Source organism: Struthio camelus, chromosome 4, assembly GCF_040807025.1.
Source record: "Struthio camelus isolate bStrCam1 chromosome 4, bStrCam1.hap1, whole genome shotgun sequence".
In the NCBI taxonomy this organism is placed as follows: domain Eukaryota; kingdom Metazoa; phylum Chordata; class Aves; order Struthioniformes; family Struthionidae; genus Struthio; species Struthio camelus.
Window position 1 is genome coordinate 47,643,100 of NC_090945.1, and position 26,311 is coordinate 47,669,410.

Here is a 26,311-nt window from a genome sequence, read left to right on the forward strand (position 1 = left end):
ATAAAAGTGATTATTTCTTCTTTAAAATTCTTACAGTCATGTCTTTGATAAATTTCTCTATGTTGTGGAGGAGGAACGTGATATTTTGAAGAAAGTAATTTTAAAAAAAAAAAAAAAGTAATCATATCCTTAAAGATGGTTTCATAGATACTCAAAGTGGCTGAATTAAAATTGCATGCACCAACTTATTTTTAGCACTTTCTAATTTCTGAGCACTTGACCTTGAAATTAACATTCTATTGCTGTAGATTATCTAATAGATATGATTATATGCTTCTGGAATGAAACATAGAGATACATTCAGTTAAAATTGTGTTTCAACATTTTATTTATTTACTAGATATCCTGGGACCCATATAAGCAGAGAAGGGCAACAATATCAACTTGCAGGAAGATAGTTTTGACTACAGTTACCCAAATGATGATATAATAGCCAGTGTATAAGTGATTAGAAGACCAGGTGAATGGAGGTATCTCGTGTTTGTTTGCTGAGCTGGCACAATAGGACATTTTGTATTTTCTGTGTCTCTCGTTTTCTTTCCTTCCCACCTGCTTTGGCAGTGTTTTCCAAGAAATGAGTGACCTTTGAGGGGAGAGTTGATTGCTTGGTTTGTTTTCAGACAGGTTTTCTGACGTTTTTTGGCTCCTCTTGTGAAATCACTGGGAGTACTGTAAAATCCAGTATTATGGGGCAAACTGTAGGCTCAGGCTGTGATTTCAAACGTGAAGTTTTTCCAAATTTCAACCAAAGCTCCACAACATTTTTAGGACTTCTTCCCTTTTGATGTCAAAGAAGTTGTAGTTAATTCTAGTACTACTTTGGTTCAGGATTTATTGTGGAGGTTTAAAATGACCTTGAAAAGTGGTTGAACACTGTTGTTCTTTAAAATAATTTTTTTAATAATAATATTCTTTTTCTGGTCAGCTTATAAATGGCTTCTGAACATGATAATCAAAAGTTAGGAAACTTCTCCTGCAAATGCTGACTGTAAGAGAGCTAGCTTAGGCTTCTGATATTTTTGAAGAATCTTGCTGAAATTCATAGCACTGTTCACAATAATGAGATTCTTAAGAAATTGTAATTGATATATTAAGAAATATATTAAGAAATTATAATTGATATATTGGATATTGCCATTTATTTATTTCTAACCTTTCTTTTCCTATGGATCTAATAAATAGTATCTAATAATAATATCTAATATAAATAAAAAATAACAATATCTAATATAATATCTAATAATATCATGAATAAATAATTCATGACATCTGAGTTTTGACAATATTTGTATTGTCAAAGCTTTCATAGTGTAAGATTTCTTCTGGGCTTCTAATACGCTTAATTTTAGCGTATCAGAGATTTAGCACATCTTAAGAGTCCCAACATTCATAAATTAATAGATGTAAATGCATTTTAATGCAAAGCATATGAGATGCAAAATCGTGAGTTTTCACCTGTGCTAGTCAGTGTTTCATACCAATAATTTCTACTTTCTACACTCTATTCTATGCTTGTGAAATTCTATAAGCTTCATGTTAAATAAGAAGTTACACAACGATCCTTCCTGAAACATTGCAATTTTTTAAAATTTCATTAGTCTATTTAATCTTAGAAGATCTATCTGTTAGCTCTTAAGCTGCATGCCAGAACATTTCTTATTATCCTTTATTTGATGGATCCAGGCGGAATAATAGCCAGGAATTCAATTCCTAACGTTGTAATGTGCTTGGTGTTTCCAAACCTCTTTGGAAGAGGGGTGATACTAATTACACTGTGCTTAAATGAGGCCTAGTGCTCTGAGGCTGGCACAGTGTTTGGTGGGTCTTGCAGAGACCCAGGGATTTCCTGGTAGGTTTGAACACCTCCATGTTTTTAACAAGGTTGATTATTTGTCAGTTCTCTGGTGCTGTGCACTGGTCCGCTCGAATGATGTAATGAACCTGTATGAATAGTTCACAGGTCATGTTTTCATCTCCAGTGGATTTTTCTACGAGGATGGGCGAATGCGCCCTGTGTCTTTACAAAGACATCATTTTTTATATTGCTAAACTACATATTTAATTATTATGACAAAATAATAATTATTGACAAAAATAATAGTACCTGGGCCAATAGTCTTTATATGTCAAATATATAGGAGTGACTGCAAGCACTCCCTGTAAGAGAACATACAAATTTAATTGGAAGACAGTCACAACTGAATCAATAGTAGCAGGGGACACTAACAATTTTACTGCATAGAGCTGCTCAGAAACTAGAGTTTTGTATATACAGAGGATATTAAAATAAGGATACTGTATATTTACTTTTGTGTGCACACCATATTGCAGATCCATTCATATGGACCAGACATACATGAAAGGGACCACAGTCACTAACTATATGAGCATGCATTATTGGTTATGCTCGCTAGTTACAAATTTGTGTGTGTTTGTATACTATGCAAACACATTTTCTGATAATTAAAGGGTGCTAAATGATGGACTTAGCGCTATTATTCTGTAATCAGGAATACAAAAAACAATGAAATGCACCGAGTAGCTGAAGAAGAGAAAAAGGAGTTCAGTTAAAATGAAAATGGTGTCTGTTAAAGAGCTGCAGTTGCCAGGCTACTGACACTGCTGTTTTGTGTGTGGTACGACACAATGTTCAGGCTTTTCTCTTGCATCCTTTAGTAATTCTGCATTATTCTGTGCACATGAAGGTTTAGTTCCTTCATCTATCAAGTAAAGTGATTTCATTCTACAATCAGAACCAGATTTTGCATTTTTGGGGAGCAGCAAGGTTTTGGAATGAACATGGACTTTCTTAAATGGTTCACAAAAAATGATACTTATGCTAAGGTAGGGATTATTAGGCATTTATCTTTAGGTTATTGATATATTGCTATATCTATGTATCCAATCCATTCAGTTGTTATGTTAAAATAACATTAACTGTGTGGTATGCAGAATTTCAATTTAATTTTTCTTTCTATATTTAGCAACAAGGAAGGATTTAGAATATTGCTGCTCATGCCAAGTGAAAAAAGAAAGGTTTTTGTTGTGCTCCCTCTTTCCTTCATCTCCCTGGAAACTATGGACGTCCTTTGATAGCTTTCCCAATCTGGCATACGTTTTACGTTTTGATATGCACAGTTTTTTCAATGTATACTTAAAAGTCCAGTATAATTACTTATGCATCTCTTATTTCTGAAATAAAATGCTTTTTTTATTTTAAACAAAGGATGACTGAAAAACCACCATTGTTTAAAAATGCAACATATGACAGGTCATATATATTTATATGACTGTTCTAGTTTCCTGCCATTTTGTTCAGGCTGTTCAGATGAATGCTGCTTTCTCACTTGTACTATGAGCATGTTCAGCTGAAACCCAGAATGTCTGAAGAAATCTTCAGGAAACCACTTTGATGCGTGATGCTCACGAGAGAGAAAACAGTCAGTACGCCACACAATTGTAATTTCTTCTCTTAGATAGTATTTTCTTTGAAATTCAGTGTACTTTCTTCTTATTAATTAAGTTTTGGTACAATGAATTTCATACTCTATTTTAAGGAGCAGGAAATATTACCAAGTTTAAATCAACACAATGAATAGTAAATGAAGTTTAAAGTGCTCTCTATTATACAGCTCAGAGAAAATATTACGTATGTAATTTAAATTTTGTACATATACTTAAAAATAATAAAACAATCTATGCCAGGGACTAAAGTTTAAGATAATGCTTTTCAAGCTTGAATTATTAACTTAGTGAAATAATAAAATATCTCAAAGCAGCATTTTTCATCTAAATGTTGGTCTTATTTATAACGCATTTTCATTTGCATATCAGACCTTAAGAAAACTACTAAATTATCAGAAATGGTTATTTTGAATTAATCTTGTAGATGAGACTTCTGTTAGTGAATTTCTTGAAAAAAAATATATATATATTAAAGCTACCTTTTTGTCTTTCATGTAAATATAGAATGAAGAGAAGGCACAACCAAATTTGTTCTTCTATTTGAAATATAGTAGTTAATACATTATATCCAGTGATGTTTACACACATGCATTTAGAACTAGGCTGAAATAATTTTATAACCATTCGATGGCAATGTTTTTTTGTCATCTTTAATCTGGTCTGAATTCTAGTCAGTGACACACACATTTGGAAACTATTAAAATATACAGGTGTCCAGTTAACATGAGAAAAAATGCATAACAATGCTCTGTTAATGAGCTGCTTGGAAAACATGGAAATAGTAGCGTTGAGAGTGGAGCCATCTCCAAGCCCAAAGTACTGTTTTGTTTTAAGTAATGTTGGTAACTGTAATCTATACTGTACTATATCTGTATAAAATGAGATAAATGCACTATTACTCTGAAAAAAGTATTTGTGGACTTTTACAGGCTAAAGTGTTATTAATTTTCAATCAATCTGACATGCAGTAAACCCACAAACTAAACCTATAATACTTTAATAAGTATCCAATTCTCTTCTACTTTTTTTTTTTTTTCCTCATTGTTCCTTTTTCTGTGTGCTGCTTGTATAGCCATGCCTACTGTTTTACCTGTTGATTCCAGGGAAAATGACGGTTTAAGAACCCCAACCAAGAGTTTTGGTTCCAGATATTATTCTTCATTTTAGTAAATTGTTATGTAGTTAGCTGAATGACTTTAATTTCAGAAAAAAATGGTTACTAATGTTGCTGGTTATTTTTTCATCAAGAGTGGAAAAAGGCTGTGGTGTAGTTCTGAATGCCCTAAACTCTAATATTTCTGGATATGTGACTGATACTTTTTAACTGAATAGAAATGACCTCTGGAATTTGTAGTTTTAGTAAACAGTTACAACTAAGCTGAAAAATCAGGTGCTGTGAGACTGTTTTGTGTCATTTTGTTATGATGATGATACTTTAAATAGTAAGATAAATTTCTTTTTCCTTATTGACTTACATCTATAACATGAGATGGATTGTAAATGAACTGCAGGGTAATGTAGTTCTATAAAGGTATTATCTCTGGAATTTCTATTTGCTACAGAGTGAGAAGAATGAATACTGTTGGTAAAGAGAGAAAGGAAGTCTAATTGCCAAAGCGCTGGTCTGTAAGAGAGCTACATGTTTTTCTGTAAATTTCCCTTCTGTTGTGAGGCAGTCTCCTTTATTAGAATTTTCAAAGATTAAATATGGGTGTCTCATTTTCTGAAGACATTTCAAACTTAATTATTCAGAACCTTTAAGCACCCTAACTGCAGTTAGGGATATCTTTCAATATGTCAAGCCTAATCATTCAATCTTATTGATCTTATTCTAAATAAGCACTGATCTTATCCCCAAAATAAGGTGGGGTTTTTTCGTTTTTTTTTTTTTTTTTTTTGAAATGTCTTTCCCAATTTCAGGTTGGAAACTAGGTGAATTATAATTTCAGAGATACCTTCACATATTAATTTGTTAATATTTATGTGCCAAGTAGACACCACAAGAAGCTAAGAAAATAGAAGGTACAGTTGATCATCCAGCTTCATTTTTATCCCTCATATATAGGCATTAGAGAGAAATTAATTAATAAAATTAATATTTTATGCTTTTTGTCAACCAGTAGGTTCCTTTGGGGACTATGGGTCATGGTTATCATACTTGCACAAAATGTTTATGGATGCACCTTAATTTTTTATTCTGATTTTTTTCCATTCTATTGCTAGTGTCTTCCCCTTCCATACAACTGATATCAGTCAAATATCTGGAAGCAATGCTCTCTCTCCTAAAACTGTTACACAGCAATGCATCACATAACTAGCCATTGCTCTTCATCAGTTTTGTTTTGAAGGACAGTTGGTCCCTCAAAATACTTGATTGCTTTTGAAGTCACCCTAGCTCGCTCTCTCGATTTCTTTCTTTTTTTAAAATTCCCTCCCCTTTGTAGGGCTTGAAAAATTTACCTGACACTTGGTAAATCAAATGTAACCCCTCTTCTTTTCCATGGTTATTTGTTAAGCACTAGCTGCAACTCCTTGAGCTAAAGATCCCAATCCTCCTTAATCAGTTTAATGTTTTTCTCTATAACGTTCTTCAGTCCATTAATCTACCCACCGTGTAGCTCTATCCTTAAATAAGACATTCTGTAGCATAGTGGGAGGAGTAAATTTGCTTGTTTAGACCTTACCTTAGCCCGTACTGAAGCAGACAGGGGTCGCAGAACTGGTCTTCACCCATTTGCACAAGAAAGATCTCTTCTGCAGGAACGTTCACTGATACAAGTACAATTATTTCCATATATATTTCCGTTTGGCTACCATCCCAGCTGAAGTCATATGTTTGAGGAGGTTTCAGCGATGGGTAATCTAGGCATCCCATGTATGGGTAGTACTTTCAGTTATGCTCACAGAGTCTGATGTGGGTTAATATAAGTTCTGTGCAGAAATGAAACCCTTCTGCAGCCATGTGGAGCCTGCTCTGCCGTTTGGACCACTGCATAGTTGCAGGCTGTGATGCACCTAGTTATCCTTGTGAATCTTGGTGGTTGCAATCGGTTGGCCATTGCAGCCTTCTGTAGTTAATGTAAAGAAACAGTTGTTTCTGCACGTTGATGGAACTTGCATTGCATCAGTTGACAATTGGGTTGAACCTGTATCATGCAGACTTTTTTTTTTTTAAGCGAAATGAGAGATTCTGTAGAAATTGATGGCCTTCCCTACTTGCCTGCTCTGAACATATTCAATAAAGCTCATTGTGAACTTTTTTTTAATTCCTATATTCCCTATATGAATTCACTTTAACAGTTTATGTGCAAAAATAGCATTAAAATTGTGTTAATATGACATAAATAGCAATTATACTTTAATGAAATTAGAGCATCTCCGTAGTTATATATTTTGGGGTTTTTTTGGTATTTGAAGTGTGTTAATTTTATTCTTAGCGCATAGCTATGTTTAATAATAATCAATTCTGGTCTCAAACTAATTCCTGTTACTTTCATATCTCTCAAAAAACTTTGGAATTTGTGTGTCATAATGAGTATTAACTCTGAACTCCAAGTTTGATGTGATCTGCAAATGCAGTCATGATTGAATTTATGCCAGAAAATAGTTCTATAGGAAACAACCATATTGCATTTCTGAAATCCATTAAAAAATCTTAGGCTGAACTAGTCTAGATTACTAATAATTCTCACTTCCTTCACTGCATGGATAGGCATATGGAGTTGTTCTTTGTACCATTACTTCTGTTAACCATAGCTAAGCCATCCATAAATACAAGCTTAGTAGACCTCTCTTCTTACACATCCAAATCGCTTAGCAATTTGCGTTAAAAAGCCCGTGTTATTTTTTTAAGCAAAATAATTAGTGGAGTCTTAATAAAGAATGCCTGTTGATAGGGGACTGCTTGACTAAATGTATTGTGCATTGAGTTGAAAGTATGCACGTTCATATCAATTGTCATATTTCATTATAGTAGTATTTAATATAAGTTACACATTTGTGTTAGTGGAAAAGTGTTTGGTATGAAGGTAGTGCTGCATTTCATCAATTTCACCCTCACAGGAAGATACAGGTTATTAAAGTGCCATGTAACATAAAATTCAGAAGAACAGCACAATGAGAAAATTAATTTGTGGAGAGAAGTAAACTTTTAAGTGGTGTGTTCTTGTAGTTTTAAGTCTACACTACCGAGGATCAAGTATTGGGCTGGATGGAGAATTGGTCTGACCCAGCAGAATGTTTCTTGTATTGTTACGTTAAAGTAACTTATCGCCTCATTCTGAGCAGAGCTAGTAGTCTGGGAAACAATAGTACAAAATGGATCTAATTTTTTAATTTGTTCCTGGTATTTTGCTTATCATCTTATTCCTTCAAGGACTTTTTCTGTTGAAGCTTTTAAATTCCCGACCACTGATAATTTCCCTCTTATCCAGTAAAGAATTAGCAACTTAAAATAATGACCAAATATTGTTTCAGCAGTTTGGTGCAGATTTGTAACACTGTTTAGCAGAGCTGGTCTGGAGGAGAATCTTGTTTCAGACATCAAAGGTATAGTTTACTACATAGTAATGCAAGAGCCTTGCTTTTTATTTTCCAAAGTTCACTTCAACATTTTTACTAGACAGTATTAAGTATTACAAAAACTTAGAAAGCCTCTCCAAAAGAAATAATAATAAGTAATCCATGATTGTTCTAAGCTAGAGGTTTCAAGACATTTTGTTGATAAATTGCTTTATGTACTTCTGTGTAAAGTATGTTAGCACATGGTGTATTTTGTCCAGTTGTCTTTGTGGGGAACGAAGAGAGGAAGGGAGCAGAGAGGGAATTACATTTAAATTTAGAAAATTTTGACGTTGATTGCAGAAGAAAATGAAAATGATGAACAATTTCAACTAGTGCAAATCGAGAACTATTCAGGATTTTCATGTGCACTCTCCTACCTTTTTCCTTTTTTTTTTTTTTTTTTTTTTTTTTTTCCATTAACTCATTCCTGTGAATGATGCTAAAATCCCGTTCTTGTGTAGCGCTGAAGCCTGTGAATATCTGCTTGGCTTTATTGCCAATACGTTCATTTGTACCTCATAAAACAAGACTTTATTCAAACATAAAGCCTATGTTTTTAAGGTACATATGTAAAAGTTATGTGAACAATATAGAGATTTTTTTTTAACATTCTGTCTTCATGTTATAGTTTAATGAATTTCTATTTCATAGGCAAAAATGTCACAGGTTAAACAAGTGGGCCTTTTAGCTGCTGGATGTCAGCCATGGAACAAAGATGTGTGCGCTGCTAGTGGGGACAGATTTGCCTACTGTGCTACCCTTGCTATTTATATTTATCAGGTAAGGTTGTTTTATTTCACAGACTAGTTGCATTTTACATTGTTGTCTGTCTCACTTTCAATGCTTTCAATAAATCTTTGTGCAATACTTCTGGAAATATGTTTGTTACTGAGCAGCTGTCTATGTAAAACTCAATCATCCACTCAGGCATCTCTTCCAAATTATTTTTCCTGCTTGTTGGAATTAGTACACAAAACCAGTGTGCACATTGTATTTTGAAATTGTCTGTGTTCATAACTGTTCATGAAAGACAACCTGTCTATACAGCAGGCATTCAGGAAGAATATAGTCATAGAAGAGCAGATTGTGAGAGAGTAATGAAGCAAGTTCATGATTTCAGCCAAAGCTGTAGTATAAAAGTAGTCTCTTGAAATAGTTTTAATCCACTCTGGGGAGCTTGGTGCACAGATCTTCAGAGCTGTGGATTCAGTGACCCGTTGTTCTTTGCCTGGAACAAATTACTCTCCTTGTTGCAGAGTGATGTGGTCTTTTGAAGCCCCCAGTTAAGATACATCAGCATGAAACAAACAAATAGAAATGCTATCACATTCAGAATTTTGATGAAGGAAGATGGCAGGAAGTAGTGGCTAGGCTTATCTTAACTGCATCAGTTACACCGCTAGTGAGAGTAAAAGAACAGAAATTTACCATGTCAGGTTTTTTTTTTTTTTTAATAAAACAGTTAGTGATTTAAGAAATGAGAAGGATTTCAAATTCATTTTTGTATTCGATACCATTTAACCGTGTATAGATTAATTAATGATTGCTACCATAAATCATTATGCCATGTACCGTTACCATAAATTAAGCATTTTTGAATCCTGATATGAAAATTGTGTTTGAGTGTAATTATTAATGGAGTATAATAGTTTATAAGTGAAAAGAGGAGACAATATGATGATATTGGTTGTGCTGATTATTTGAAAAATGTTCTGTCTAAATCAAATACATAAGAATTTAATTTATTGAAATAAGTACTGAAAATTGTTAAATGCGGTATAAATTCATCTGTAAGCATAAGTACAACACTTATTTGAACTAGTATCCAAGTCAACAATTTTTAGAGAGATTTTCTGAAATATTTATTTCTAAAATCAATTTGTACTTTTTGTTTAGCTGGATCACAGATACAATGAATTCAAGCTCCGGGCAATAATGTCTGAGCATAAGAAGACAATCACAGCCATATCTTGGTGTCCCCACAATCCAGACATGTTTGCAAGTGCCAGTGCAGATAGTTTAGTGATTATCTGGAACGTGGCTGAACAGAAAGTTGTGGCCAAGCTGGACAATACGAAAGGTATTTCAGACATGGACATCTATTTGTTACAGCTTTTTCATCTACAGTTACCAATAATAGTTCATATACAGTAAACTGTAATCGAGTCATAGGCTAGGGGTTTAACAGTTCAGTAGCACAATATTCATGTGGTCAAATATACTGTAGTTCATTTTAGAAAATAATGATGATGTATTTCGGTAGATTGCACTGAACTATCTAGTAGTTGGTGAAGAAAGAGTTTATTCTTTAAAGTACTTAACCAATTCAAGAACTTGCCATTATTATTTGATATTGATTTCTTGCTGAGCAGAAAAATTATCATCAGCCAGAAGGATAAATAATTAAGATTTAAGCCTTGTGTGTTTTTGTGCTAGCTTTACAGTGGTGAATGCAAATAAAATATAGCCTTCAACAAAGTCAAGTATGAATTATCAATGAATTTGAAGAACAGTTTATATTTGAAACTGCTGATTGGGAGATCATAACAGAGGAATAGGGGATTCAAATCTGTGCCTGTTGCCTTTCCCTGCCCAGTCCTGATTCTTTCCTTTCAGTCAAAACCAGTGCCTGTATTTCTGCTCTTGCAGGCAACTAGCAGGTGCCCATGATGCCTGCGTTTGCGAACTTTGAAAATAGCTTGGGTGCAACTCAAGGACAATTGGTCTTTTGGGTTCTTCTGAGACATTTTGGCACTCCTTTATCCTGTCCTTTCTGGAGGATGTAACATACCTCTGAAAATTTTGTACTTTTTGCATATCCTGAAAAAGGAGTAAGTGGGGGAAAACACATTGATTCTATTACAAACTCAATTGTGGCTCAAAGTATACATTAAGATAAAGCCTGATATTTATTTTTTAATGACTAATTTCTTTAGAAAACTACTTGAGCCTATAAAGGTGTGTGAAAGAAATGGGTTTATTTTTCATTATTTTTTTAAATAATTCTAGGATAATCTGTTTAAACCTCCTATTAACAGTACTTTTACTCTGTGACACTACCCTATTAAAATTTCTAAATAAAAACAGCTGAGAGTTTTCAGCTTGAGGAATTTATCTTATGGTCACTTACTCCTTCAGTCGCATGTTATTAAATTATGAGGATAATGAATGTAGGAGGTGTTAAGGTCAAGATCTTTACATTTGAATGCTTAAAGTTAGGCCTTAAGCAACTGAATTAAAGCTGTCAGATATCCAGAGCGAAGCGGTCAAGAGTTCTCTTTAATCACAGAGCTCTAATTTTCTGTCGTATATGGCATATATTTCTGGCATATATGTCTCTGATATATGTGTCTTTAAATTAAATTTCATTGTGTTTTGCAAAAATAGGCATTCTAAAGTTAGCAATATTTTACCAGCTTGGTAGAAAATACCTTACGGTAAAAAATCATAATGATGAGTAAAATTGTGAATGAATGAGGTATTTTTTGCGGGACCAGGCTTATCCGCAATCATCTGTGTGTTTGTCTTTGGCGCTAATGAAGTCGGGTGTAGGTGTCATAGAGTACAGCCCATCAAAGTATTACTGAAAGAGTTTGAAAATAGTCCTATTTTTATGCTATAAGATATTCACAGTTGTCTGAATTTCAGTTTAATCATTTTTAGTGTAGAAGAATTATTTCTATAGCTGTGCAAGGCAATTGCAGCAAGGCTGGGCTAAGTAATGTTACGCTGTATTTCGTATCCTGGTTCTTATAAGATTATTTGTATGTTTCAGGAATTCCTGCCTCACTTAGCTGGTGCTGGAATGCAGGTGATTCGGTTGCATTTGTGTCCCACAGAGGCCCCTTGTACATTTGGACTATCTCAGGACCTGACAGCGGGGTAACTGTACATAAGGAAGCACATAGTTTCTTGTCAGATATCAGTCTGTTCAGATGGCATCCAAAGAAAAAAGGAAAAGTGGTATTTGGACATACTGATGGAAGTCTGTCTATTTTTCAGCCAGGTAAAAACTCATACGCTAAAATAGTTATCTCTGTATATATGTGTAAGTCTACATTTTTTTCTTTTAGTTTTTATTAAATATACACCCCTATATAAAACTTGTTCGTAGTTCATAGTTTTCCTGCTCCTTCCATTATCACAAAAATGTTTGTTTAGATGGAGAGTGCAGAGCAATTTCTCTTTGTACTTACTCCCAATATAACACTGCAATGTTTTGGAAAGTATAACAAAGTGATTTTCTTTTAGGGAATGGTAACAGCTACAATCTTCTACTGTACTGTATTTCCCAGTAAATTTGTTCTCTTGAATGGACAGACTTGGATTTTAATTTTATTTGCATCTCATATTCTAGAGTCTTCTGCCTTTTTGGAAATAGGATCTTGTGTCATACTTTATATAATCTTCAGGATTCTCTTATATTGAAGAGTATCTGGGCAAGAATTTCTCTCTTTCAATTTTCTGTACTGCACCCAACACATTCATATGTACTTTTTAAATTGTCCAGTACCGCAGTAATAAATGTACCTTGTTGATAAGGAGTTGACCTTTGGAGCTAAATTTTAGCTCCACTTCATAAATAATTTTCTATGAAGATAGATATCTGTCTGTGAGGGACTATTTTGGAGTTTATCTGACTGCTTCTTTTCTTCCACTAAAAACTGATTTTCAACATTAGGAGGAAAACTATTCTTTAAATAACACATTGATTTCTAGATAGTACTATGTTCCAACAGCGATGCAAAATTTTTCTTAGTTCAGGTCATTCTACTGAGATGTCATTCATAATGTCACAGAGGATTGCTTCCCTTGCTTCTGGTGGTGCTGGCTGACTGACTTTTTCATTTCCCAATACTACTACTCTTTTAATATGATAACCTCTAAATACATATGGAACAGAGACTTTTCATTAGTTTGTCTAGAATGATTTGAATATGTAGATGAAAACCTGAAATTTTAAATCCTTCATCTGTCATTTCTATGTCCTACATATGCAAGTAGAGCGTTGGCTAACAAAGTTAGCAGTAACAGCTGCTTTGTATATACCACAATGCAAAACTTGGTGGTTAAAAATTGCCTTATCCGTAACTGAGGGGAAGAGACTACTTTCATCAGCTTGAAACTGAGTTCAGATTCAGAGAAATTTTGCCCGTTTCTGTATTTAGGATAGTTTTCCAGTCAGTTCATTGTTACTATATTATTTAACATATTCACTAAGATCATTTAAAAATAAAATAAGCATAAAAATTTATATTAGTTTTCTCTTCTTCATATATATGCAATTCTTGATTTCTAACTGAGAAATATCAGGTTGAAAGTTTCAGTGCATGCACAGTTGACTGAAAATTTTTGTCAGAGCTTCTTCACTGAAAATCACAGATTTAAGCAACACAGTTTAATTCTAGTTCAAAAATTCTTTGTGATTGAAAGAGAATGTTGCACTTTGACATATTGCAGAAGGAGGTTTTCAGGTTTTTGTTTTGAAACTTTTTACCATGTTCTTTACTTTCTCAGAATTATTCAAAAATGATGTTGTATTTTCTGTTGAATAATATTGACTATTTCTTAAACCTGAACACACTTCATTTTATGGAATGGATTAAAAAGGCTGTTGTTTCAGTCCAAAAAAACTGTACTGGTTGGTTTTTGGTTCATTTTGTTAACAAAAAATTGCTGATTTGCAGAGCTTGCTTTTCAGCTAAGAAATAAGAAGCAAATTTCACCAAACAGGATGACTTGGTAAAGAAAAATTAGATGTATTCAAGTGGAATAAGCGCTAATTGAGAAAATAAATACCACAGAGGTGCTATTCAAAGCCCAGGCTTGCATGCAATAAGAAACTTGAATGTTTTAATTCAAAGGATTATATTCTTGTAATAAGATAATGACATTGCAGTAGTCACGATGACTGTGAAAGAACACAGACAAGTATTAGTTTTTTTCTTCTTTGCTATCTAAACAATGAATTCGTTTAGATAAAAACACAAATATGTTTAAGAATAGTTCACCAAAGTTTTGGTGAACAGATGCATTCATTAAATTATATTTCAGCATTAAATAACATTGAAAAAAGTATGACAGTGCAATCTAAGTACTATTACTGTGATTGCACCTTCATAAATGACTTTATCATATATTTTAACATTGGATATAATTGAAAACATAGGCTTATCCAAGTTAATTATTTTATCAGCTGAGGTTTTCTAGTTGACTTTACAAAGATTAGATGAATTTAGACTAGATATAATAACTACTGGCTTTTAAGAAATAGCAATACTTAGAAAAAAAGTGGTATTGGTAGGATGTATAAGTCCTCTATTTTTAAAAAGGGAGGAAGAATAGAAAGCAAAGACCTGGTACTGTCCGGTACCAAGGGATAGAAAGCTAATTTTTTGTATTCTGATATCAAAGGTCAGCCCTCGTATGCCTCATGTAAGAAGATATACTGTTACTTATATTTGGACCAGGACTTAGTTTGTCACCAAGTGAAATCAGTTAATAGGAACTTCTTTATTTTACTTTATTTTTTTTACTTAATTCTATAAGAGTCAGTCCTTTTACAGTCCAAATAACATCCTACAAAATGTTATCCTGAGCGAACCTGAGCATCCACAATTCATGTTTATTGCTTGAAAGTTCAGAGGAAAATTCACTGAAGGCTCCAGTGTGAGTCACTGTGGAATAATTAGTAGACCACAGTACCTTTATTTTGGTATTGTTAGTACTTAGGGTTTTCTCTCTTGGCTGTACTTTATTTCTTTTAATTAACTCCAGACTACTTCCAATAGCCTAATAGAACATTTAGTGTGAAGAAAAAAAACATACAAGGATTTATGATTAGTGCATTATTTTTAAAGAAATACAGTGGAGTCCTTTAGAGCAAAGTGGTCTATACTAGTTTACCTTTCATTTGTTCCCAAATTAAGGACTGCTTACTTAAATGGCCTGTGAGTCATTCACATGATTCACAGTGCTGCTGTCGTCTTTTAATGGAAAACAGAATTTAACCATTAGGGTTTCTGTGAGCTTTGCTTATGGACTATATTTCTGAAGCTGCAGTAAAGCTGAATAGCTCTTAGATATCTATACTCTCCCACCAGTTGACTGGGCTTTCTAAAGAAGACTGCAATGTTTGAATATGACTGGTGTTGCTTACTAGCCCCTTAAGAGGACTTTTCAGTTAGCTTCACAAAAAGTAACGGCAAAATGATAATTCTACTTTGTCAGTTTTGAATTTTGAAATTTTTCAGCTTTGATTTACACAAAAATTCTGGATGGAATCATAAGCAGAGCACATTGTGAGAGCGAGAATTTTAAAGGTTTTGCCTAATTTCAGGCAAATACCTTCATCCCAGTGATATTCTCATTGATACTAAGCTGGCCAAACATGACCCTGCTCCAATTAGAGAGCCACATTGGCATGTTAATGTTGCATTTTTTCCCAATCTCCAATACCCATCTCTCTCTAGGAGGTGACTATGCAATTTACACAAAGTGGAAGAGGTGTTGTGGAAGAGACTGGGGTTTCTAGGAATTAAATTCATGGAATAAACACTTAGACCCTGTGCTAGAATAATGCTGAGACTGTCAATCTGGCTGGCGTTTCTAGACAGGCTGGCTAGAGAGCTTTTGAGGGAAGAGGTAGTAAGGGGCAGAATGGCAGTGAAAGGCCTTTCAATTCTTTTGGGGGATTTCAGGAAGACATTGCCAATAATTTCAGATCTGCTAAAACTGGTGAATAAGCTGCTGGACAGAAATTCTTAGAAATCTAAACTAATTCCTTTTGCAAATCAAAATCTTTAATTATTACAGAATCAAAAACTCTTTCTTTCAGGAATTATACCACATGTAGCTCACAAAGTGCATAATAAGAGTCTGCTACATATAAAAGTAAGCTTAAAAAAGATGCAACTAAATTTCAGTGTTTGGGAGAACGTGGAGAATTTGTGAGGGGAAGAAAAATGAGAAGTCATTCTGATACTTTGCTGAACAAGTTCTCCAAAGAAAAAAACATGAATTCCCTTTCAGACAAGGCTTATCTGAATTATACATAAACCAGTATTTTTTATTTCTAGTGAGATATCAAAATTAGAAAACATTTCATTCATTTATTTTATTAAGGCCATTTCAATTTTACTTTCAAAAAATGTTTAAAATCTTCTTTAACAATAAATAACCTCCCTTCCCCAATATTTACCTTTGAATATTTAAATCGGATTATACCTGTCATTGCCCAACTCTTAAGTAACCTTAAAGCCTACTTCTGATACTTGAAAAGGAGGTGGGAGAAATCATGCACCTTGGCAGTTATATTATACGTAAAAATAAGTAGAATGGAAAAGTTAAGACATTTATATAGGCTTATGCAGCTATTAATTGTAGCAGTCTTAATTTTTTTATTCCCTATCTTTCTGGTAATTGTTTTGTAAAGTTGCCTCAGATATAATGTGCACCAATAAGCATATTCTCCAGAAAATTATAGTGAGAGTGAGTTATTTTAATATTAAGAAAGAATATTCACCAATTTTCCCACAGTATTTTTGGTACTAATTGGAGTAGGTTTTGTTCTACAGCAATCATTAAGTGAAAAAAGTAGATTTTGGCATTTGTCAAAATGTGACAAATTAATTGTATTCTTCATTGTCAAAATTGAAAGGTAGAAAAAATGAATCATGGTAGATGTAAATTCATTACATCTACAGGAGTGACACAAAATTTTTTTTAATGAAACCTGTATTTTTGAAGTTGTGATTTCTGTGGTTACTTGTTCCTTTGGACTCTACCCTTTCTTATAAAACTAAGTGCCAGCTCTCCATAAAAAACAAAAGTAGGGAATTAACCTGATAAAAAAATTGTGGGTCAGGGTAATATGAGTCATGGAGTGAAATATTTCTTCTGTTTATAGATGTCAGATTAGGTATTTAGTGGTGTATTCGGACTTTAAAACCTATCATAATTCCATGCCTAATTTTGGGAAAAAAAAAATCTAAAATTCATTTTTATAAATGTTTGCAAAACAAATTGTATCTGCTTTGATTATTATGATTTCTTCTGTTTTCTAGTTCATATTGCTTTTACTTTGCCTGTATTTGCTGTATTATGCAGATTACTTATACTCAAATGACTTGTATCTTGGACTCCTTGCTTCAGACCTATACTCATTGGGCAATATATCTGAGTTAATATATTTTTCATTAGTGCAAATTTGCTTTAACAAACCCGAAGTGATTTCTATTTTCTGCTGTATTAAAAAGAAAGTAATGTCTGCTGGAGTCAAAAGTACTTTTTGAGCCAAATATGGCAAAGTCAGCTTCATTAGTCTCTGGGACTGTCAGTAGAACAGGCTACTAAGCATTTCAGGGAGAGATATCAATGGCGTGCCTGCCAGAGACAAAAATGATGCTTGCCAACCTTGTAACCACTGAAAAAATATATTTGATTTTATTTTGATATAATCTATTTTCTTTTGTTTTTAAAGGTTCTAAAAGTCAGAAACATGTCTTAAGACCAGAGTCTCTTGAAGGGACAGATGAGGAGGATCCAGTTACAGCGCTAGAGTGGGATCCTCTGTCAACTGACTACCTTCTTGTTGCGAATTTGCACAATGGTATTCGACTAGTTGATTCTGAATCTCTGACCTGTATCACAACTTTTAATTTTCCCAGTGCAGCAGCATCAGTTCAGTGTTTAGCCTGGGTTTCTAGTGCACCTGGAATGTTTATAACAGGAGGTAAGCCTATTATTTCCTGATTTATGGACAGGTTATAAATACAACACTGTGTTCAAATTTAATCTTTCTGTATCTTAACGTTTCCACCAATGACAGCATATATGCTTTTATGTATGGTAGGAAAAAATAAATGAAACTAGGGAAAATAATAGAAAATTACTCTGAGCGATTTTGACATGTTTTATTCTTGTTGGCCACACAAATGACTTCAAATTTTTTGTTTTATGCTAAGCAATATTTTTCTTGTGCATACTTTAGCAGCATATTAGAGATAGTTGGAGAATAGGGACAAACATGCATTGTTCTAGTGACTGTTACTTCTTGCTCTCCGATTTTGTTTCCTGCCTTTTTTATGCACCATAGAGGATATTAGAGCCCAGATTGGAGAACTAATGAACGAGGAAAGTGGGACTGTGAGAGTATTTTATAGTGATAAAATATATCACTATATAATAGTGAGAGAGATTCCATAGAGTTTATCTACTGAAGTCTAACTATTTAACGTTAATAATTATTTGTTGTTAATAGTGATATTACCACGAAGATGATAATGCCTGCTTATAAAATTATATTTTAAGATTATAAATTTAATTCAATATTATATTTTTGTTTAAGTCAGTCTTTAAAGTACATGCCTCCATGTATGGGAAAAAAGTGTAATAAATCCAAAAAATTAATTGGGTTTTGTGATTTTTAAATCTCAGATTCTCAGGTTGGTGTGTTGCGTATTTGGAACGTTTCACGTACAACCCCTATAGATAATTTTAAATTGAAGAAAACTGGTTTCCATGGTTTGCATGTGCTAAGTTCTCCTCCCCCAAAAAAGTGTAAGTGTGATTTTAATTGTCTTTCATAGCAGTGGATGCAAGTTAAGAAAATATTGTTTGAGAATCGTGGTATATCCGAGTCAAAATTTCTGTGACTTTCTGTCAGTTCTGTAGTCGTTAATTAAACAAACTTCCCTCTGGTGGCCCTGGATATTTAGACAAATGAATGCAGAACGGATCAAGCCCGTTATAAGGGCCTTCTGTAGTAGGCAAGGCCTAATATAGGAAGTCTTCCCTTCTTTGGTTTTTAACCTCACTGGAGTACAAAGCAAATTCCTCATTGTAATTTATATTTTTTGTTAAAGTAAAACATGCAAACACATTAATGATTATTTTTATGTTTTCATTTATAAAGCATTTTCATCACAATCGCCTACTAAAAATCATCATACATCTTCGACAAGTGAGGCAATTCCTCCTCCAACTTTAACCCAAAACCAAGCGTTTTCTCTTCCTCCTGGTCACGCCGTCTGCTGTTTCATGGATGGTGGAGTGGGGCTTTATGACATGGGAGCCAAAAAATGGGATTTCCTTAGAGATTTGGTATGTCTCATTTCTACCTCTAAACTTCAGAACGGTACAGTTAGGTTTGGTTTATACAAGTTCTTCTAACAACAAAAAAACAGAGGATAGTCTTCATAGAAACTGCTTCCATTTTACAGTGCTATTACTAAAAAGAGTCCAAGTTTCTAGGAACCCAAATGAGAGTTCTTACATGTTGGAAGTAATTCTTTATTGCAAAAAAATGAATCCTGTTGGAAGTATTCTGACAATTTTTTTTCATCCAGAAATACAACACTTTTTTTTTTTAAGTGAAATTTTGTGAATTTGATTTCATGATTTCCGCCCCCCACCCCCTGAAATTTTATTTAGAGGGTTTTCTGTTGTCCAGAATGAAAGCGCTAGTGAAATCAGAAAGTACTTGAGGTCACTCAGCCTAAAAGGACAAAAAAACAGATTTTCTCTGAAGCACAAGTACAAAACTTGGTCTATCATGTATTAGGTGAGCCTCTTCTCCACAGCCTGTATACCTCCACTGCATTGGTTATTCTTGAGGATTTATCTCTTCTCCTCTTTCCCCATCCCTTGTTCCTTGAAAGGCTTCAGTAATTTTGGGGTATATCCTAATACGTGTTTGAATAGAAGCTGCTGGTTGCTGTTCTGTTTCTATTTGTGTGAATTTTGTTTCTGAAAAGCAGCTGAGGTTTAAAAGAAGAAGTCCTTACATAGATCTATTTTTCATGTATTTGTCTAGTTTAGTTCCACAAGAGCGTGTCTTAGAAAGCAAGCAGTTGAGATGTGAGTGTTGTAAAGGATTGATTTTTTTTTATTTATTTTATTTTTATTTTTTAATTACAGTAGAGCATAAACTGACCTTATTTAGAACACAGAAAACTGAGTGGAACATCAGAAAATTTATTATACAGCATGAGTCATAACAATCAACATACAAAGCTTAGTTTTTTCAGTCAGATACCCTTTACCTAAAGGGCAAAATTAATTCTATTTTAAAACTTATTTTTTCTTGTGTTCTTCTAGCTTAGTATTTTTAAATTATTTTGTAGCAACTCAATGAGTTCTTGATGTTGTTCCAGGGCAGAATTTTTTTAGTGTATTATGCAACTGTTATTAACAATGATATATGAGAGGGAGGAGTGTTATAACTCAGGTTATTATATGCCTTTTAATTTTGACTGGTTAGCCATAACATAAGGGTTTGTTGAAACTCATAACTGGTCTGATAAGTTATAATATAGTGTATTTTACAGTTTGAACTAGAGTTGGACTTCTGAATGAAATTAAGTATAATAAAAATAGTTTTCATTATTTTTAAGATCCTAAAAGTTTAAAAACTTAACCTGAGCCAGTGGAATCTGGCAATGTTAATTTATGATATTAGTCCTCAATGGCTCAAGAGAAATGCAGATATTATTTCTCGTTTGGGTGTTTTGTTTCTTTCTTTTTTCTATTTACTAACTATTACCAAAAGATTTTGAGCACTTTGGTAATGGTGTTAAAATGCTGTTATTGGCTAAGACATAGATCCTGATACTAATTCCCTTTATATTTTATTTAAGGGACATGTTGAGACCATCTTTGATTGTAAATTCAAACCTGATAACCCTGATCTTCTTGCTACAGCATCATTTGATGGCACAATAAAAGTTTGGGACATAAATACTTTAACAGCAGTTTACACATCTCCTGGTAATGAGGGGGTTATTTATTCCCTTTCTTGGGCTCCAGGTAAGAATATTCTACTTTAGGTCTAAATATTGTTGTTAACCAATGCTAATTCAAATAATGTGTGGTATAAAATTATTAGTTTTAAATGCTAGGATATCCTATAAGGTTTAAATGTGACTGAAATAATAATATATCCTTCAGAAGTGATTGCGGCTTATCCTTGTGAGGGATCATCTCTGTACTCCGTAGTGAGTCAGAAGAAACTCTCTAAAGCCTTTCTAGCATTACGTTACCCAGAGGAGGTGGTCTTTGCATGGTAGACAGCTGATTTAAGGCATTCAAATTCCATGTTGCACTGAAAAACTGGAACAGATGTGTGTAGTTCTATTTTTTCCTCCTTTGTGTAGGATTCGAATCACAGAACAACTCTGCTTTCACTTCATTACAATAGACAGTGCTCTTTCTGCAAATGGTCATCTTCTCAGCAAAACAGTCTGTGAAGTTCAGTGGGAAACTTGCTGTTAAAAACGTTCCGGAGCCTGGAACAGTTAGTTGAGCTTGAGAGTACCTTTCTCATAAAGTTATTGATGTCAATAGTTGATAAGTAGGCTTTCCTATTAGGCTCCTCTTCCCTGTGTAGACCCGCTTTTATGCCTCTGAAGTGCAGTAGAAAATTACAGTGGAAACTTACCTATCTGTGCTATATGGTTATAGCTATTTTGAGATTGAGTGTCCCCCTGGAGGGGAGGATCTGGTGGGTTTGGATTTGGGTTTTGAATTCAGTTTCAGGTTCCTGCTGTGAGTCATACGTTCATATTTCCCGTCCTGCAGAAGTATTGTGATTACAGACTCAAGTGCATTGTTGATGTGCTCAGGGGCTGCAGTGATGCAAGATTTAAGAAAAAAAAATACTCATATATTCTGCAGCACTCTTTCTAGTCTATCTTAATATATAGGGAGCTGTAAAAGAAAATGTTGTAACTGCTACTGCTTTGAGCTTGAAACATTGAGGTACTATACCTTTTTGGTTTCTAGGAGTCACATGCAAAATAAACATTATGTTCTTGTTACCTTAGCTGCAAGGGTTGCCACAGACATTAAGAACACTTTTTGCGACTAGTCAACATTTACATTGCCCTTGGTGCTCAAAATATGAATGTCGAAACACAGATCAGGTTTGGTGAAATTGGTATTTGTGACTTAGTATCAAATGCTGCAGTTTGCGGCTTATGTGCCATTGCTGACTTTTGTTTATATTACATTTCTTGAATTAAAAAATAGAAATATATTTATCAAATGGTACTGTGATCTTGTATTCATTGTGAGATCTTATAAGTGTCTTTCTCTAAAGGAGATCTGAACTGCATAGCAGGTGCAACATCCAGAAATGGTGGCTTCATCTGGGATGTCCCAAGAGGCAAAATGATAACCCGGTTCAGTGAGGTAAGATGAGTTTACTTTTTTTGGTCTACTAAATGCAAGTTACTGGTTTCCTCTAATGCCAAAAAATAAAGATGGATCAATGTTAATTTGTTTTAAATAGGTACCATAACATAAAAATGTAGTAAGAATGCTGTGGTTGCTACTTTATCTCTGAGGCAGATGAAGTATTTTTCACTTCTTCAGACTGAGTTTGTGTCATGAGAATTGACGAAGCACAAGATGGTCTTCATTGTCTTAAAATCAGTCCTTTACTAATACACAGCAAAAGTAAAGCCGGTTCTTGCTTAAATGTGTAGCTGTACATGGACATACAGACTTCAAAGCTGGATATCAAAATGTAAAATGGTGAAGTGATGTTTTCTATTTTCAAACATAAGGCCCAGACAAAATTTTCAGTCCTTGAAGTCTAGACCAGTAAAGCTGCATTTGGCAACGCATTAAACAGTGTGGCTCATTTAGTACCTTGCCTTGTGTTACCTGGAATCTGTGCTGGCATTTGCAAGTTCTGAAGCAGTAGCATAATTTAATACTGGCAGAAGGGGTTGTGTAATACGATATTGCAGTATTCTGTACTATTTTGTGTATTCTCAGTATATAGCCCTAATGGGGGCCCTGTAGGTTAGATAGACCTAGTTAGCTGTGGCTATTTCTGCATCAGAGGAAAAAGGATGCACTTTAAGAAGACAGGGTTGGGAAAAAACTTACATGCGCACGCACGCACACGCGCACCCACCCACACACGTCTAACACATCAATGATTTGCACTTGACTGGGCTACTAAAAATCTATTTTCCAGCAGTGGTACTGATACACATCCCACTTAAGTTTTCACTTACCACACTTTTTCATGCCAACTGACTTTATTCCTAGAAAGTAAAGGAGCTGATGACTAACTAACCTTTATTAAAGCTTCAGGTTCATATAGTCATAGGTTGTTCATTCTTCCTTTTAACCCTATCTTGTCTCTTGAATCCTAGGAAACATAGCAGTTGTATTGTCCCCCTCTCCTTAGTCCCAGTTTTCTGGACTTTTTATCCGATGTATCCCAGCGATTTGGGGGTCTCGTTTTAATGTGTTTTTATACAGTATACTTTACTGGGAGAAATAGGGTTAAAGCCCATAGGAAATAGGGTTAAAGCCCGTAGGAAAACGTAATAAAACGGAGGAGTCGGTAAATAAGAGAAAAAGGGGTGAATTATTTCTTATTGATAGGTATTTTGCATTTTTTGAAGCATGGAAAGAGTGGAATCTTCTGCATTGCCTGGAGTCATAAAGATTCCAAAAGAATAGCAACCTGCAGCGGTGATGGATTTTGGTGAGTCTCCAAAAAATAAAAAATAAATAAAATTTAAAAAATCTAAATGTGCTTCTCAAGGCAATCACTTTTGACAACACCATCAATGATTAAACTCATGATTTTAAGAAAAAGTAATGGGTACGTTTGCAACAGGAATTGTGTTTAAGACCCTGTGATACTGAAACTGAATGTTGACTTTTATTTAGCCAAGAATATTCTTCTAGGTTTCTTATCTGTGGGCACAGAGGAAACTTGTCAAAAGCTATCCAAACTTACCTGTATTACTATAGGAGTACAGTAGTTTTTTGTAAAACCTGCAAATGCTCACCAAGAATATTTTTGTATGTATTGTCTTCTGGTACAAATTAAAATCTTTTTCTTCGCTCCTTTCCCTTGCTACTCACCTTATTTCAACCCAAACCTAATGAAGAGAATGTGAAGTCTATATTCTAGAAAATAATACAATCTGGTTTTTAAATCCCTAAAGATCTCTTTGTATGTTGAAGACACAGCTATGTTTTAGGTTGTGGCCTGTGATCTCCCTTCAGGGAGGGAATTACCACAGCGTACATCTTTAAAACCCCTCTGAAGGAATATTTCGTGAAGTCTGCAGTCCAATTAAATGTGTGGTATTAAGAAATACATAGTTAGCCCTGTAACTGAGGGGCTGTAGGAATGCAAACAATTCTCAAATTTGTTTGTATGCTGTTGTGGTATCTGGCTTGTTTGAGTAGAATCAAACTTGACTTTTGGATAGGCTACTTGGAATGCTATTTTTTTTCCTCATAATATATACTGTAATTGGTTTCAGTATTATTCGAACCATTGATGGCAAGGTTCTTCACAAGTACAAACATCCAGCTGCAGTTTTTGGCTGTGACTGGAGTCAAAACAACAAGTGAGTAAAAAATTAATTGTCCTAAATAATAATATTTAATTGAATTCTCGATAAGGTAACACACAGTTATTTTGGATTGTGATATTAACTATGATACTAGAGCACTGAAATTTTGTTTCAGAGTAGGATATGTTTGCAGCAGCTCTATATTCCCAGTAGTGTGTTTCATTGCACAGCGTGGCTATGCGTCGAGTAGGACAAGGACTACTTAACTTTTGAAAGAAGATACCTTTGTACTGTGAGAGGGTAAAAAAGTAATTCTCTGGTTCTGTACATATAAGAGGAAAAGCTATATGAAAAAGTTTGATGTAATCAAACTCTCAGGCTTGCGAAATGTATACCCTGTGCAGTGAAATATGGCTCAGGGATCCCTTAAGTTATCTTTGAATAGCCTGGAATCCGACAATGCACTGTATATTATGAAGAGATACCAGCTTTGGTCCTGAAATCAATAATGTTTTGTCAGCATAGTGCTGTGTCTGAGCCAGTAGGTTTCATTCTCTCAGAAGATATTTATTTCTAGCAAAACACAACAATGCAATGTAGGTATTGCTTCTAGTTCTGGCAACGTCTATACTATATTGTACAGCATTACATGGTAGAAACGTGCTGTTAGGTTCTTCTGATAACTAAAGGAAAAACGCTTAATGTAAAAACGTTAATACATTTCCAATACAGGTGTAATTTTTGCTTACTATCCAATTCTGAGAAAATGTAGTGTTTTTCTTTATATGTTACTTTGATAGTGATAAATATGCATAAGCTGAAGTAACTTATGTGTAACTACTAGCGTTGCAATTCTGTAAAATAAAAGGGTTAAATACATTCCACATTTGATGTCATCACTCATCAGAAGGAACCCAACATACACCTACTTTTGAAGGGACTTGAAGGAACAATTACAGAAAAAATTTAAGTGACTGTAAGTTGCATAGTATTATAAATTGATCCTAACAAGAGTAAAAACAAATCAGTGCAGCGTTCTTCATGAGTAATATAGTTAAAAATGTTATTTCAGAAATAGAATCTATCAAAACAAGATCTTGAAAAATTTTATTTAAATAACTATCGGCCCAATTCTAATACTTGGGATTGCAGTGCAATCCCTTTTTCCACATTGCACATAATAGGCCTTTATCAGGTTTTTTTTTCAGATTTAGGATATTTACTTGGGTTATCAATCATTACATCATAAAGAGACAAAGAAGCAGCAAAAATGTGTTAATTTTTTAAGTACAAAGCATATTTTGCAATTTATTTATGAAACCTAAGTGTTTTTATGATCCCAGTAACTGAAGATTTTTCTATTTTTATTTTACAGGGATATGATAGCTACTGGTTGTGAGGATAAAAATGTTCGTGTTTATTACTTAGCAACGAGCTCTGATCAGCCGCTGAAAGTTTTTACAGGGCATACTGCAAAGGTGTTTCATGTACGGTGGTCTCCTCTGAGAGAAGGAATCCTCTGCAGTGGCTCTGATGATGGGTGTGTATTCCTGAAGCATTAGGAAAACTTTAGGCCTCAAGCTGGACTGTTAGAGAAACTTAAAATCTTTAGTTATATTAGTACTGGCACCTTCAAAAGCTCTGCTGTCATTATGTCCATGAATAATGTAATAGTTGAAATCTTTGCCTTGTACAGAGTCAGGCTGGAGCTTTCTGTTAGCTTAACACTGTGTTTGGGCAGCAGGATAATTATCTAAATTTGTCACAACTGCTGTATTAATGTAACTTTTCAAATGCTTTCCCGAGAGTAGTGTAGTGACTGTTAACCCTTTACTACTGAGGATGATACTACGTATTCATTTTACGTCTAAAGATGTGGTGCAAGAGTTGAAGTCTCATTGGATATCTTTCAAAAGTATGACCAAGTAGAATCTGTGGAGATCTTTAATGGG

The 26,311-nt window shown here is 34.1% G+C and overlaps 1 protein-coding gene across 5 annotated transcripts in view; it reads left to right on the plus strand.

Annotated features, from left to right (window-relative positions):
• WDR17 (WD repeat domain 17) overlaps positions 1 to 26,311 on the plus strand; it is a 62,889-nt gene that overhangs the window by 12,261 nt on the left and 24,317 nt on the right. For all 5 annotated transcript variants that reach the window (XM_068942528.1, XM_068942527.1, XM_068942524.1 and 2 more), the window contains exons 2-12: positions 8,680 to 8,808; positions 9,925 to 10,108; positions 11,804 to 12,034; positions 17,510 to 17,761; positions 18,466 to 18,588; positions 18,944 to 19,131; positions 20,667 to 20,835; positions 22,127 to 22,218; positions 23,451 to 23,533; positions 24,327 to 24,413; positions 25,735 to 25,899. In XM_068942528.1, the coding sequence (XP_068798629.1) occupies positions 8,686 to 8,808; positions 9,925 to 10,108; positions 11,804 to 12,034; positions 17,510 to 17,761; positions 18,466 to 18,588; positions 18,944 to 19,131; positions 20,667 to 20,835; positions 22,127 to 22,218; positions 23,451 to 23,533; positions 24,327 to 24,413; positions 25,735 to 25,899 (1,697 nt within the window). In that variant the 5' untranslated portion in view covers positions 8,680 to 8,685. The remainder of the gene's footprint in view (positions 1 to 8,679; positions 8,809 to 9,924; positions 10,109 to 11,803; positions 12,035 to 17,509; positions 17,762 to 18,465; positions 18,589 to 18,943; positions 19,132 to 20,666; positions 20,836 to 22,126; positions 22,219 to 23,450; positions 23,534 to 24,326; positions 24,414 to 25,734; positions 25,900 to 26,311) is intronic.